General features: G+C 34.2%; 2 protein-coding genes and 1 long non-coding RNA gene across 4 annotated transcripts; 2 read left to right on the top strand and 1 right to left on the bottom strand.

Annotated features, from left to right (window-relative positions):
• Positions 1-8,229: 8,229 nt before the first annotated feature.
• LOC136984004 (uncharacterized) lies at positions 8,230-9,884 on the top strand. The gene is made up of 3 exons (XR_010882137.1): positions 8,230-8,540; positions 9,110-9,235; positions 9,764-9,884. It is a non-coding gene; the product is annotated as an uncharacterized lncRNA (long non-coding RNA).
• A 941-nt stretch (positions 9,885-10,825) lies between these two features.
• Positions 10,826-11,491, top strand: LOC136984335 (uncharacterized). Its single transcript, XM_067281277.1, has one exon. The coding sequence runs from the start codon at positions 10,826-10,828 to the stop codon at positions 11,489-11,491; it is 666 nt and encodes a 221-aa protein (XP_067137378.1).
• A 2,543-nt stretch (positions 11,492-14,034) lies between these two features.
• On the bottom strand, positions 14,035-15,386 carry LOC136983995 (uncharacterized). 2 transcript variants are annotated; one of them, XM_067280891.1, is made up of 3 exons: positions 14,735-15,386; positions 14,413-14,499; positions 14,035-14,322 (listed from the first exon to the last, which is right to left on the bottom strand). In XM_067280891.1, the coding sequence occupies exons 1-3, from the start codon at positions 14,917-14,919 to the stop codon at positions 14,049-14,051; spliced, it is 546 nt and encodes a 181-aa protein (XP_067136992.1). In that variant the 5' UTR covers positions 14,920-15,386; the 3' UTR covers positions 14,035-14,048. The 2 variants fall into 2 exon arrangements, 1 of the variants encoding a protein (XP_067136992.1); XR_010882134.1 differs by lacking the exon at positions 14,735-15,386 and having other exon boundaries at positions 14,035-14,320; positions 14,413-14,566.

The following is a 15,386-nucleotide window of genomic DNA, read 5'->3' as shown; positions in this document are numbered from 1 at the left end:
ACGGTCGAGTCGCCTTATAGGCCTCCTTTACAACGTCTATGCTTAATTATTAATTTCTTCGTTACAATTGTAAATATTTCGTTTGAATAAATATACAGTAGAAAAATAAAGTATTTCGGCAAAAATACTCTATTTGATCCGGTCTTTGGATGAAAATTGGCCTTATTTAGTCTTTCATACGGTACAAGAAACACATTATGAAAATGATATAATTTAAAGTTTTTTATACGATAAAAAATGTATTTTTGAGGGATTTTATGAGCATTATTTATATATTTTTATATCTCTTGAAGGGTAGAGGGGTTAACGGTTAAACCTACGTAGCATATTTACGAATTGCCTTTATAATTGCACTGAAGCGAAATTACTTAAGTCAAATGATTAGTTTTTGTGCTATACATGTTTCGTTTTTGTAGAAAAAGTTTGAAGAAATGATAAGAAATTCTCAGGTAAGATTATTATTAAAATATTTAAAATAAATTTGAATATTCGATGCATATGTAATATGATATAATAAATAGTAAATATAAATTGTAATTTCATTAATATGAATTCGAGAATATGTTATTCTTTTAATTGTAAGTTGCGGCTAAAGACCGCGAAAACAGACGAATTTATGAAAAAGGTAATTAACAAAAATGCATTCGCATTTAAAAATATATGAAGAAATTGTTTAACTTTGTTTACTGTAAAAGTAACTTTAATATATTCTTTACTTAATATAAAGACAGTGCAATAAATTCACTCAACTGGAGTTTATATTCTATTAAGTATTTATATTATTCACAAATCGATAAATTAATATAATTTTGTTATGTTATGCTAACTATTTTACATATTATTTCAGATGGGAGTAAAGTGTGTAAGTATTTGACTAATTTTTTACTTATAATTTATTTTTCTGTATAAATAATTTCTTAATTATTCGATAGAAAACATCCTTTTATATATTACAGATTTTAAAGACTCTTGAAATAGAATTTAATATAATATAAAATAGTATATAAAAATTTTAAATTCTTTATGTGAAGCTCTTTTGTGAGTTTTAAAACGTTAATAATTTTTTTATTATTATTTCCCTTCTTTTTCCACTCCCCCTTTTTTCGTGGGAGGTCGAGAAGAGACCTTTCCCTCCTCCGATTTCTGCGGCGCTTCGAGGAGTTGACCTTTTACCCTTTCAAATAGGTCTCGAACGTCAGAGAAGGTTCTCCCCTCGCAACCGGGTGTCATTTGTTCACTTCTACTTTCGTTATGATCTACATCGCTAGCCAATTTAACAAGAGCCTGAATTTGTTACTCAACCGAGGGTAATGAGAAGGTCACCAAAAAAGGGGAGTCCGAACCGAACAAACCCACGCATTTCCTATTTCGCTCGATTTTGCCACTGATAAACCGACCAGATGACCCCAACTGAACAATTATTACTAAGGCTGCACTATAGCCTATATCATGACCTTAGTCACCTCCAGCCAGTTGTTCCGTGGATTTGACAGCTGTTATCAATTTTATAAGGTAGAATGAGTAACAATACCGGATAGAAAAAAGTAATAAATTTGACGAAATGTTCGATTTCTGACAATTAGCATAAACATACTCTAGACACGGATCGGACTTAAGTCACCTTGCATCAGAACCTCCCGGGAGGTCCCTCGCAAGAAGGGTATAGAGAGGTTTCATGTCGACATCACGAGTGACGTCATGAGCATGCGCAATTGTCCAGCGCCATCTTTGTGACTGTTTGTGACTTGTTTACGTTTTGTGTGTGTTCACGTGCGTTTTAACTGGAGTTCTTGTGTTGTTTTTTTCGTCGCGAATATCACTATGGTGATTTGTTGTGTAATTGGGTGTAATGCTAGTTCACTCAAGAACAAAGGAACATCATTTTTTAAAATTCCCGGCATTATTTGTCATCAAGGATCTCAAACTGAGGAGCTTTCACGACGAAGGCAAACTGCATGGCTCTCGAGAATTAACCGGAAAAATTTCGTTACGAATAAAGTGAATATCAATACAAGAGTTTGTCAGAAACATTTCATTTCAATATTTACGTTAATAAACACTAAGTTATATTTTAAAACCTAAAAGAGTTTACTGATTTGCTTATATTAATTTAGTTAGGTATAATGCATTTATAAACGAATAACTAACGTAATTTCAGGCTTTAGCTAGTGCAAACTTATAAACATTACACGTTAAAACGAAAAGCAAGTAGACTTATTATATGCTAGTTTCAACTAGAAAATAAAGGTACTGAACAATTTGAATTAAAAAATTTCCACGGCTGTTTTTAATTAGACTTTTACTTTCAGACAAAAATTCTTACTTAAGAAATACGTAAAAACACGAGTTTAAACAAACAAAAGAAAACATATCTTTCCAAGCAATATTACTTCGCTGTTATTAATTACTTTTACTTTTATATCAGGAGAAACCCAGCCACTTGTTAAATAGTTATGGGCCTCTAAAGATTTATAAGCTTTCATTTGTGACAGGGTGTAGAAATTTGTTGTAAAAACCAAATAGTTTATAATGTCACCAAATTCTACTTTCGGCCACAACTCTTGATATACGACGAAGTCTGATAAACTGGCTTCGTATGGATCGCCTTGACATAACGAAATTTTCTCTTCGTACAGAGCTGCATCTCGTCCTGTTAGACTGCTAGAATAGCTTGCAAGAAAAGAATCTTTTTTAACTTAATCCATGATAATAGAACTGCAGTATTTTTTGTACGTTTAAACTAAAAAAAGACGTCGAATAACAGACTACGTGCAAGCTAATTTGACGAAATGTTCGATTTCTGACAACTAGCATAAACATACTCCAGACAGGGATCGGACTTAAGTCACCTTGCATCAGAACCTCCCGGGAGTTCCCTCGCAAAAAGGGTATAAAAAGGGGTCGCACCCGCGCCTCGGGGCGATCATCCACTAGAAGCTCCAGACCCAGAAACTCCATTCGGATCTCGGGTCCACTCCCCAACTGGAGGACTGCTCGGACGTGAACGCCGTGGCAAACAGGTATTTAATTTGAGTACTTAGAACCAGGGCCGGATTTTACCAATCCAGGGGCCCTGGCACAAATTCGGTGGGGGCCCCCCTTTAAGAGTAAGGCAAATTTGATGATTTAGAAAATTTACACAAAATACTGTACTTAAAAAAATATGTTTTCAAAAATTTTACTTATAAAGTGTTTAAGCTTAAAACATTTTTATAAATTCATATTAAATTTAATTAAATAACGCTTTATTTTATAAAATATAGACAATATACATTAAACGTAATACATTTAAATTAAATAAAGCAAACTTATAAAAATTATGTAAAATATTTTCGTGCTTTTTTATCTGCAAAATTCTTTACTACATCTTCAATATTTATTTCACGTAATACATCACGTTCCGTACTTATGATCGTTAAATAATTTAAACGTTCTTGTGTCATAGATGTTCGCAACACCATTTTGACCTTCGCATACGATCGTTTTTATATACTCGTTTATACCAGTCAGTGTTTTTCCTAAATTCTCGTGTGAAAAGTTACCTCGTTTTTCCACAATATATGTTTTTAATGATTTAATACATGAAATTGCGATGTTTACAAGTATTTTCGGATTTTGAATCGTACTGCTCGTTTTATTTAAGTTTTCAAGAATATCGTCCCAAAATGATGCCACGATTCCTGTTTCCAAAAGGCACATTTTCTTATAAAGCTCTAAAGCTTCACATCGTGCTTTTGTATCGGAATTATTATTTTGAGATATATTCAATAAAATATCTCTGATTGGCTTATAACCAAGTACGAATGCCTTATTAGCATTCCCTCGAGCACACCATCTAGTACAGTCAACTCGTTGTGGTACTCGTACATTGACGTTCCCAGTTTTATAGGATTCTAACGTTTTTTTAAGCAATGCCCAACGTAAATCTGAAGCTGAAAAAAATACATAGATAGCTTGCAGAAACATAAAATAACTTGTTGAAGACATAGAAGCGTTAGAAGCTTTTTTCCCCAGTCAAATTTAATGAATGACTTAAACAAGGTACCCAAATCGCCTGTTTATTTTCATTCGCTACCAAAGCTTGAAGTCCAATAAATTTTCCACTCATTGCTGATGCATTATCATACGATTGACCGCGGCAATCACGTATATCGATATCGTTTTCTTTTAAAAAGTTTTTTAATCCACGAAACGTATCTACGGCTTTATGGCCTTGATTGGGTAAAAAGTTTAAAAACCTTTCAACTGGAGTAGCATTTTCTACGTATCTGAAGAATTAAAGTCAGTTGATCGACATGACATTTATCAGTTGTTGCATCTAAAGAAATCGAATATATTTTTGCCTTTTTTTAATCGATTGAATATTTCGCTATACACTAATTTGCCAATTTCTTCAATGAGTTCTTCATAAATAGTTGAAGACAGGTAATTTGCTTTTCCGCTTCCACAGTTTCCGTACTTTTCTATATGCTCTTTCAAAAAAGGGTCGTATTTTGCCAGTAATTCAATCATCCCTAGAAAATTACCATTGCTTGGAGATCCCAAAGTTTCATTAGTTCCTCTAAACGCTAATGATCGTTCACTCAAAAATAGCACAACTCAATGACACGTTTTAAGACATTGCGCCAATATTGAGTGGAAACTTCGACTTGTTTTTCGAGTTCTTTATCGATTCGTCCTTGTTCTTTTGAAAGGCTATTGAATAAAATCAATGCTTTTAAATGATTATTTGACATTTCATGTTGTACTAATCGCTCATTTCCATGTTTCCAGTCACAAAAACCGCCGTGCATAAATTGATTGTCTTTGGAGTCATCGAATAATTTACAAAAAAAGCAATAAAGACGGCCCGTAGTTGGAGAAAAGCACAGCCAAGAGCGATTGATAACTTCCCCACATGGAGTCTTTTTTTCAAACATACTTATAGTACATTTTCTGATTTTATTTCCGTCCAACTGTTCAAATGAATTATTTTTCAATAACTGACTATCGCAGTGTTGTAATGAAGAATTAAAGTTTTTCAACCAGTAATAATTGAATTCCTTCATTTTATCCGGCCACGTGCCTATATCATCAGATAAACCATTTTTTCCCGTAATTGTAGCCTACAAATAGATTAATTTTTGTAAAATTAAAAAATTTTAAAGTAGAAAAAAAGTAAATACATGAAATTTCATTGATAATTGTTCATAGTTGATTAAATACGTTAATTATATTTAATATTACAAAAAATAAAATACGTTTAATCGTAAAAATAATGATACACTAAATGAAAAATTTGTCAAGAAAATTGTATTGTATAATTGCCAAATTATAAAATTAGTATTACCGGTATATTGTTTTGTTAAAAGTTTTGAGTTAAGTAAGGATACACAGTTTAGGAGAGAAACGAGAGTGAACCTCCAACCAGGAACTCGAAGCACTGTGTGACGCGAGTATGCCATAAAATTATTTACTATAAAAAGTTATATAATATGATCGATCTTGTTGTTACACTCGAGCACACCTGTATCCACCGATAATCCCACGTAACAGAATTCAAAATACAGTAAAACGTGTCTATGGCGACCACCCACGCTTCCTTCTAAAAAGTGGTCTTTTAGACAGGTGGTGCTGTACGTATTTTGCGCACTTTTTAGCCATTTCTACTAAGCAAAACTCGAGATGAACAGAAAAAAAGCGAATTTTTTCAACGATAGAGCTAAACATTGGTATTTTATTCTTATCGGATAACTGGATTTACAGGAGTCGTCGTGATTTTATAAGACAGATTTTAAAGATTAATACATACTCGCATTTTCTCGATTACAATGCACACTTTCTTTTTTCTGATTTAATTAATTCAACTTGGTTCTTTTCGTTCGCTCCTCAGTTAGGTGTATTACGTCATCGATATACAAGCGCGTCCTATCACTCCATCACTTCCGGTTTGGTTTTCGTTAGTTTAATCATATTTTAACATTAAAAATACTGTATTTTTTTAAATATTTAATATTTTCTTAAGAACAAGAAAAATTATTAATGAATAATAAAATGATTGATTTCATTACATTCCGCGATTGTCATTGGACAATTGCGGAATGTAATGAGGTTGCCTGTAAAACTGATTTTTACATTAATGCGTTTATTGTTTTTTAAATATTTTGCGTGCGAAAATTACTTGGATATTATTTTTCTAAAAATATCGTGAAAATAAGGTAGGTTGGTACAGAAACTATTTATCGCACATGTACTGTATATGAGCTTCAAAAAATAATAATAATAAATAAATTAAATAAATTTTATCAAACGATGAGATCAGCCGATTAATTTTATCGTGTAAAATATTTTATACCCATAAGGAAAATACCGTAGGTCTACAGTAAAATAAATTTCGTTTTCCCACAGTTAAACTTCGCCGCTAATTGCCGTTGTGATAAACCATTTTCACTTTCACTGATAACAATCTTCTAAACGACAGCGTTGCATTTCTGTCGTTTTTCGGAGAATTCTGAACAAAACTGAAATGAATTTCCTTTGTTGCTAGACTAATTCATGCACCTAATGGAGTGAGAGAAATGCCCGAGGTGGGTTCGAACAATAGTTTCAACCGAATATATTCGCGGAAGTGGTTGCTTATCACAGTTTGTTGTTGTTGTTTCGGACCAAAAATCGGATGCCCGCGATCGCGTTACACAGGTAGGGTCGTTTAATACGTGTAACTTATACGAAGACTCTATGTTTAAACTATTCCGTACCAGAAATTTTTGCCCGTTTTGACAGGTGCCCGTCGAATGCGGGTGGTCGCCTAAGTAGTCTTCACTGTATTTAAAAATACAGTAAAATCTATCACTTGAAAAGTAATTTTAAAAATACTTCGAAAATTTTGAATACAACTGTAATTCTCTCAGATAATTCAATTATTCAAGAATGTTACACCTTACAAAATTAATATACACGATATTTCTCTCAATAAATGTATTGTTGCGTGGGATAGTCAGTGGTATCGCCGCGTTGCCGCGTTTTGCGAAGGAAAACCACCTTAATCGCTTTTCTCATGCAGTTTTTTTTAATCGAAAAATGATTTTTAAAAAAATATCTTACTGTATTCTAAGTAAATTGATATAATAACTCCCACTTTCTTTTCTTCTCCGTGCTCTTGTTCTGTCGATGTTGTTTCATTGTTTACAACATTATTTTCATTAGCTAAACGTGACAGAGAATTTTGTGACTTGCTTCGAGAGTGTTAAAAAATCGGACATGCGACGTGTTTTTGAAAGAACCTCTTTTTCTTTTTGTTGTTTATCGGCCGCTGACCGACGTTTAGCACTGCCAGCTTGGATATGCCCGTTTACTTCTGTGCCCAGCGCCGGATCCAATAGGTGCGAGGCCCGATTGAATTTTTTTTGCAGGGTCCCTCAAACTTTAGATAACAAAATTAATTAACTGTTAATTTACATATTGAAATATGTTGTTTTATTTTTAATAATAATATAGCTAGATATTTATTTTTGTAACATGTACTATTTTTAAATATATAAATTTTGACGTGGCTGCGGGGCCCGATTGGCACCAATTGCTCCAATCGCCTAAAATCCGGACCCTGTTACTGGTGCCTATCACCTTGTTGACTCATTATTCTTTTTCATTAATTGTACACTTTTACGCCATACTTGTATAAACTCTTTGTGCAAAAAAGTATAAAGAAGACAACATTAGCAGCTCACAATGTCAGTACAAACTCGTAACAGCGTAAATGTATACTCTATCTAACTAGTACTGTACGTAGTAGGTGGCGCTACAACGGTCTTGCACGAACTTGTATAAATAATCGCGAGATATTTCAAGTATTATAAAGATTTCAACTAGGAAGTTGTAAATTTCATTTACAAATAAGGTTATTGTAAACATACATATATTTTATTGTGTAAAACTAATTATTTTAATTTAATTGAAAAATACCTATGTAAAATTTTTTTCCCGAAATTTTCCTATATTTCATAGGTTTTTTTCTCCGAGTTCGGTTTTTTCTGTCTGTGGCCCTTGTGATTAGGCGACACTAGGCTGTCGCGGTAATAGAAAAAAAAAAATTATGTTTAAACACAGTTTTGTGGGGGCCCTGGGCACCGGCCCCAAATGCCCTTATGTAAATCCGGCCCTGCTTAGAACTCTCTCTCCTCTCCGATTTCTATAGACCTTAAAGCCTGGGTACCCACATGCGGCAACGGACGACGGAAACCGTCAACGGAAACGGTTGCCGTTCCGTCGTCTTTCCGTATCGCGTGTACTCACATGCGGCAAATACTCTACAATTGAAACGCGCGCCCTCTGCCCGCTGTAAATATAAACAGCTACCGAGAGTAGACGAAAATGGCGCCGACGAAAACTTTGTTGTTATACCAGTTAAACTTTTTAAGTTTACTGACAATCTTATCCCAGATAAAAAAGCCACAGAAGCGAAGATTTTGGGTACGAAAAATATTTCGATATCGTTCGAAATTAGGAATTTCGAATACTTTGGTACCCGAGTTAAGATTAAACGATCCCGAATACTTCATGCAGTAAGTACAGTACATCCAGTGGTGTATATTCGGCGGGTTTCGCCACAGGTTCGCCCGAACCCGTTGTTAAAATTTTCAGTTCCCGAACCTTGTTAAACACAACGGAACATTTCTCAGTGGGTTTGTTTTTTTTTAAAAAACATATATTAAAATATGCGTATTATACTCTGTAATACTACTAAACTAGGGCCTTATACCCCGGTTGTACCGAGCATTTCAATCTAGATTGTGAGCAAGAGTCAGGGAGTTTGGAACACGTGTCGGGGCTATGGACAGCGAAAGAAAATGTATAAGAGATGATGACACGTGTACTATTTCTATTTCGAGAAGCGCCATTTCGCGGTAAGAAAATTCCTCTGCCTAAAAAAAAAAGGGTCGACAGCTTTAAAACACTATCGTTACCCGGCCTTCACCAATGGCTCGTTACGTTAGGGAAAAATTTTCTGCTAGCGAACCCCTTGTTAAATATTTCGAATATCACCACTGAGTACATCTATTTGACATGGATATTTAATTCGGATAGTAATACTATATAGCGAATAAATGAAATATATTTTATTTAAATGTAGGTTTCTCCGAATGCCCATCGAGACATTCGCGAAGTTATTGCGATTAATTGAACCTGATATAACCAAACAAAATACCCGATGGCGTGATGCTATATCAGCTCACGATCGACTTTGTTTAACATTAAGGTAAAATGAATTATTTCAGACTACAAGTAGTAATCAATCCTATTATAATCATCTCGATGTTGTCACCTTCATATTTTAAAGCTGGACTTTTAGTTTTGGAAGAATATTTAAAAACATTTTTATGGAGAAAATGCATTATTATTGACATTTACAGCCTATTAGTTTTATATATTCTAATATTTTGTATTAAAAAAACAAAATACGAATTATAATTTATAATAAAAAAGGAAATGGATAAAATAATAACATTAACTTATTAGCTATAGGCTACTACAGAACCAAACATTTATAATCTGCTTATATAATTTCTATAACAATAAAAACAGTTGGCCAGTACTAAAACAAAATAATTATTGCTAGTTTGTTATTAATTTGTGTGATTCTCATTTAAATTTTATCATGTACAGCAATATAAATGGTTATTTATTTCTAAATACAACAAGTTAATTGAATGTGACAAAATGGAGATGATAATATGATGAATTTTGTATACCTTTCATCATATTTAAACTTTACTTAAAATTCTAGGTTTCTTGCTACTGGAGAAACTTTTCGAAGTTTGAGTTATACTTTTCGAGTTGGAAGAACTACAGTAACTAAAATAGTGAGAGAGACCTGTTTTGCTATTTGGAAAAGATTGAAAGGAACATACATGAAAGTTTCTCAGACAGAAGAGGAATGGCAAAACATTGCTGAGGGATTCTTCGAACGTTGGCAACTGCCCAATTGCTGTGGCAGTATTGATGGTAAACATATTGTTTTGCAGTGTCCTGCAAATACTGGATCTATAAATTACAATTATAAAGGGAGATTTAGTAAAATATTAATGGCTGTTGCAGATGCCCACTACAAATTCATTTATATAGATTTTGGACATTATGGAAGTGAGAGTGATGGAGGAGTTTTTCAGAAATGTACATTTGGCAAAAAAATAATAAATCAGACGATTAATCTTCCCAAAGATGCTAATTTGCCAAATTCTGATGTATCTTTTCCTTATTACTTTGTGGCTGATGAAGCATTCCCCTTACGGAGAAATATAATGATACCTTACCCTCGTAAATCTCATTTTCATCACGCAGGGCGTATTTTTAATTATCGTTTAAGTCGCCCCTGCTCTGGAACATAACGTTCGATACATTCTTAAGAAGCAACTTTGGGCAAAAATCTTCCACCGCGTATGCGGACGACGTGCTCATGCTGATTGGTGGCAGGTCGAGAGCCGAGCTGGAAACCGAGGGAAATCGCCTTTTACAACTCATCAGCACCTGGGGTGACAAGCACAAGCTGACTTTTAATTCCCAAAAAACAAAGGCCATAATTTTCAATAAACCAAGGGAAAGAAACCTATATCTAAGACCCCTGCAACACTTAAAATGAACGGTGTGGCCATCCGCGTGGGAAAAACTCTTAAGTATTTAGGCATAACACTAGACCACAAACTTTCCTGGGACTCTCATATTGAGAACACCACAAAACGCACCGGGCTCATATTTCAATCGTTGGCGCAGGTGGCCAGGAGAGATTGGGGTCTCTCTCCTGAAGCCCTTTCTGCCATATACGACGGCATCTTCATCCCGATCGTCAGTTATGGTTGCGGCACATGGGGATGGGCCGTTTCGAAGGTTTCATCCCAGGAGGAAACTGGTGTCCGCTCAGAGGCGGGCACTTCTTTTAATTACAAAGGCCTACCGCACAATCAGTAATAACAGCCTTCAGGTAATCGCAAGAAAGATCCCCATAGACATCGAGATCATTAGGAAGAGCAAGATCCAGCAATCTAGATGGGGAAAGGATATTCCAATTGGTGATGATATTATTGAATCACAGAGAATGAAAAAACCGTACTCGTACTTTAACACATTTCCTGGCGTAAATGATAACTTCACTACTAGCAACTACACACGTATCAACGCCAACATCGAAATTTATACCGATGGATCCGGCATTGACGGGAATGTGGGATGCAGCTACGTGGCATACGTTGATCGTACGGAAACACATCACCAAAAATTCAAGCTACATCCTATTTGTACCGTGTTCCAAGCTGAACTCCTGGCCATCAACAACGCAATAGACTGGTCCAATACCACCTACACCAACATGCAGATTTCAATCTTCACAGACTCTCTCTCAGCCCTCAATATAATTCACAGTTGCAAACTCCATCCTCTGGCTGTGGACATTAGGAATAAAATTAACACTTCTACAAACAATTTCCAAATCAACTGGGTCAGATCCCATCAAGGAGACTGAGGGAAATGAGAGGGCGGATGCTCTTGCGAAGGAGGCAGCACTGGACCCTAACAACCAATACATCTATGACAAGAACAGTCAGGGCACCCTAAAACACCTACTTTGGAAAGAGGCCATTGGCAAATGGCAAACACGCTGGAATGAGATGAATCAACACATCACTTATCGGTTTATTCCCGACCTTGAACAATTCCTCAAGATCAGCTGGTTTACACCTGATCACTACACGACACAGTTCCTGAGCGATCACGGCGGCTTTCGCCAGTTATCTGGCCAGATTCACCGACCACGCTTCCGAGCACTGCCCCACCTGCACCGTCAGAGACGGCGCCACTCACTATTTATACGACTGCACCATCACCACCAGCGAGCGAACAGAACTGTGCGTCCTCTTAAATGAAATTCATACAGACTGGCCCTGCAACATGAAGGATATATGGAAAACTACTGAAATTTTTCGTACTTTCAAAAAGCTCGCCAAAAAAGCTATCATAACCATCAATCCGCTCCTTCAAAGGCGGCCTCATCGGACAACATGATGGAATTTAGTGTAAGGACCATCTCAGCCTAACTCGTGCACATGGTATTTGTTATTTGACTTGGATAGCCATTCAGTAGCACACTCCTTGTGCTACTTCTATTTCTACTTACTCTATTCATATTTTATCATTGTAACTTGGTAATCCTACTGTTTCTCTGCTAAATGCCTATGTTCTGCATCCAGTTTGTAATTGCATGTCATAAGCTATGACAGCATTTTCTCTTATGTTCATTTACTCACTGTGCCTGCGTGTCTAGCTGTATCGCGCAATCTTATGTTATGTATATATTGTTTCACCACTCTTAATGCTGCATGTAATCTACAATATCACACAATTGCTTTTACATTTTAAATTGTACACTATCTCCCTGGTAGTGCCTCTGGCGGAACAGAGAATGTATGAATATACGTTAGATAAATAAATAAAATAATAAAATAAAAAATATCGTTTAAGTCGAGCTCGGCGTGTTGTTGAAAATGCATTTGGAATTTTGGCATCACGCTTTAGAATATTTTTACGATCATTGAATTTTGATGAAAATGTAACATTGCCAAAGATTGTTGCTGCTTCCCTTGTGTTACATAATTTTTTATTAACCGAAAGCAGCACAACATACTGTCCGACGGGTTTTGTCGACACAGAGGATTCGGGTCATTCGGTCAACCTGGGACAATGGCGTGATGAGCAAAAACATTTACATAAATGTGGTAGGCAAGGATCTAACACATATAGCTGTGACGCAAAAGTGTTACGTGACAAACTTGCCCAATATTTATGTACTGAAGGTGCCGTAGCATGGCAAGATAGCTGCATATATCGAGGCCTTTGTTAAATTTTTATAATGTAAAAATATTTGTAAAAATTTTGTATATATAAAAGTAATGGTTTATAAACATGATTTATTTTAAAAGTATGCTAAATGATTTACTTATTGTGTTGTTCATGTATTTCTTTTTTCAAACATAAATAATTCAGTGTTTTCAATACCTCATGTCTATCTTTATTTGACAATTCCTGTAATATTATATGAAGGTTATCACAAAATCTGTTCTTTTTTATAGGAACTTTCATCAGTTCCTTTGATATATTGCTAAATATTTCTGTATAGTTTAAATTAATTAATATGGTCTAAGTATCCAATAATAATAATGAAATCATATCAAATTAGAAGTTTAATAAAGCCTATAATTCAGTTATTCTAATTTACAAGCTTACTAAATATCGAGCAGACAAAAAAAACATATTTATTGTTTGGTTTGGTGTTCCAGCAAGGAGCTACTCAATGGTTATCTAAATCTAAATAGATGTAGATCATGTGCATTTTATAAGAATTTTTAACTTTTTTAAAGATAGAGACTGATTTGTTACCATCAGATTTGTTTAAAATGTTATATTAAAAAATGCAAACTAATTCTAGTAAGTTTGATGTAAGTTTGAAGTAAGTTTAATTCTAGTGAGTTTGATGAAAATATGAGCTCTCAATTAATCCAGATCTTATGGATGTAATTGAGTAGTTTATGGCAACTTTAGGTATGCTTTTTTTCAGGATAGTTATCCTTTGAAGAATGTTTTTTCATGATCATTCTGCAATTCTTTTAGTTATAATTATACCAAAGGTATAATTATATTTGTTTCAAGAATTTTAATTAATACTTTTTTAAATTGTATGAAGGTGAGTCAAAAAGTAAGTTTCATTTGTACCAAAAGTAAGTGTGAAACATACAGGTCAATTAGTGATATTGATAATTTTACAAAAAGGTTCTTTTATCTGAGGTAATTTTTCCATATTTTTCTCACATTTGAATTATTCCTCCTTGTCTATTACATTTGTACAAAATAAGTAGACATAATACAAATATGTACAAAAATATTGAAAAAGCATGTAACAAATTTCCTGAATATATTCTGAAGATGCTGTGGACTGGCTGTTTATATCAAGGGTTATATTCCTGTTAAGAAAATTTATAGTGTAAAAATGAAAAATAAATGATAACATTTTGTATATATAAAATTTTTTATTCTTTCAAATATTCTTCTTTTTCTTCTATTTCCAGCATCATAAATTCAATATTTTTTATTACATGATGCCTGTCTTTTTTGTTTAAATTCCGAAGTCTGACATTTAGACTTTTACAAAAAAAGTCTATTCTGTCTTCTTCTTTAGTTTCGGTTAGAAGTTTGGATGTTTCATTGAAGGTTTTCAATGCAACATCCAACATGTCTTCACTTTTTTTCGATGTTTTCTGCTTTTTTTTACAGGGGCTTTCAGGCATCTCAGATGTCTCATCTCTATAATATAATATAATATAATCTCAGCAGTTGTTATTATCTATTACAATTATTTGTTATAAATTTAAAATATTGTACAATTTCACTTACATTTCACAAAAAGATTCTGTTGTATCAGAAATGTTGATACCTGCACTCTCAATCTGTTGGCTGATTGGTTCGTCATTTCCTATAGTGCTGTTAAAATAATTTGACATCATTATTTCTTGATAAATGATTACTACACTAAAATTTTATTTAATGGTTTTTTTAAGTAATGCACTATTTTAATATTTTAAAAAAATCACTGATTATTCAAATCTATGTTTGAACTAAGAAATTAAAATACTAACCATTGCAAACTACTACTATTATCAGTTTTATTAATATCTTAAATAAATTATAAATTAATTGTAACTTATAATCATCATACCTGTCTGCCTGTAGTACAACAGATCCGAGAAATCCATCAATGTACTTAAATAAACTCCAATTCGTGAAGTATACTTCCGAAGTACTTGCGCCACTCACGTGGCTCTCGCGCATTTTTCTCCTCTCCTTTGTATATCTATCTCTAAGGTTTTTCCACCTTTTTTCGGCATCATCCCCTAACAACATTCGGTAAATTTAATAAAATTAGTAATTACATTAGTAAATTTAAAATATAAAAATTATAAAACGTGTTATAGTTTCGAACTAATGTTAAATCAGTACTCACCGCTAATTCCGAACTGCTCGCCAATTGCAGTCCATATTGTTTTTTTTAATGTTGTATCTTTGAAATCTGTACATTTTTTGTCATACAGACACGGATATTTTCGAACTGTTTCAATAAAATATTCGTTATTAAACATGACACGCTGTCTCTTCGTACTGACCGCCATAGTTTGAACGACCATGTGATCTCTATGACGACATTGCTAAACGGTTTTCCTATTGGTCTAATTTTTACCGTGCCGCTTTCCGTCGCGGCAAAAGTTGAAAATTTTCAACTTCGTATTCCGTCGACGTCGACGGCAAAAGTGACGTCATTTTGCCGTTCCGTCGACCGTTTCCGTCGTCCGTTGCCGCATGTGGGTACCAGG

Source organism: Centruroides vittatus, unplaced genomic scaffold (genome assembly GCF_030686945.1).
Source record: "Centruroides vittatus isolate TY-2023 unplaced genomic scaffold, ASM3068694v2 contig_120, whole genome shotgun sequence".
Classification (NCBI taxonomy): Eukaryota; Metazoa; Arthropoda; class Arachnida; order Scorpiones; family Buthidae; genus Centruroides; species Centruroides vittatus.
Note: the sequence above shows the minus strand (reverse complement) of the source record. Positions and strands in the feature narration are given on the sequence as shown.

Excerpts from the sequence above, each read along its gene's own strand:
- LOC136983995 (XM_067280891.1), bottom strand. The coding sequence starts at position 14,919 with ATGTTGTTAGGGGATGATGCCGAAAAAAGGTGGAAAAACCTTAGAGAT. Across the intron at positions 14,500-14,734 it reads GTTGTACTACAGGCAGACAG|CACTATAGGAAATGACGAAC; the intron begins GTATGATGATTA and ends TTATTTTAACAG. Across the intron at positions 14,323-14,412 it reads ACAGAATCTTTTTGTGAAAT|AGATGAGACATCTGAGATGC; the intron begins GTAAGTGAAATT and ends ATTATATTATAG.
- LOC136984335 (XM_067281277.1), top strand. The coding sequence starts at position 10,826 with ATGGTTGCGGCACATGGGGATGGGCCGTTTCGAAGGTTTCATCCCAGG.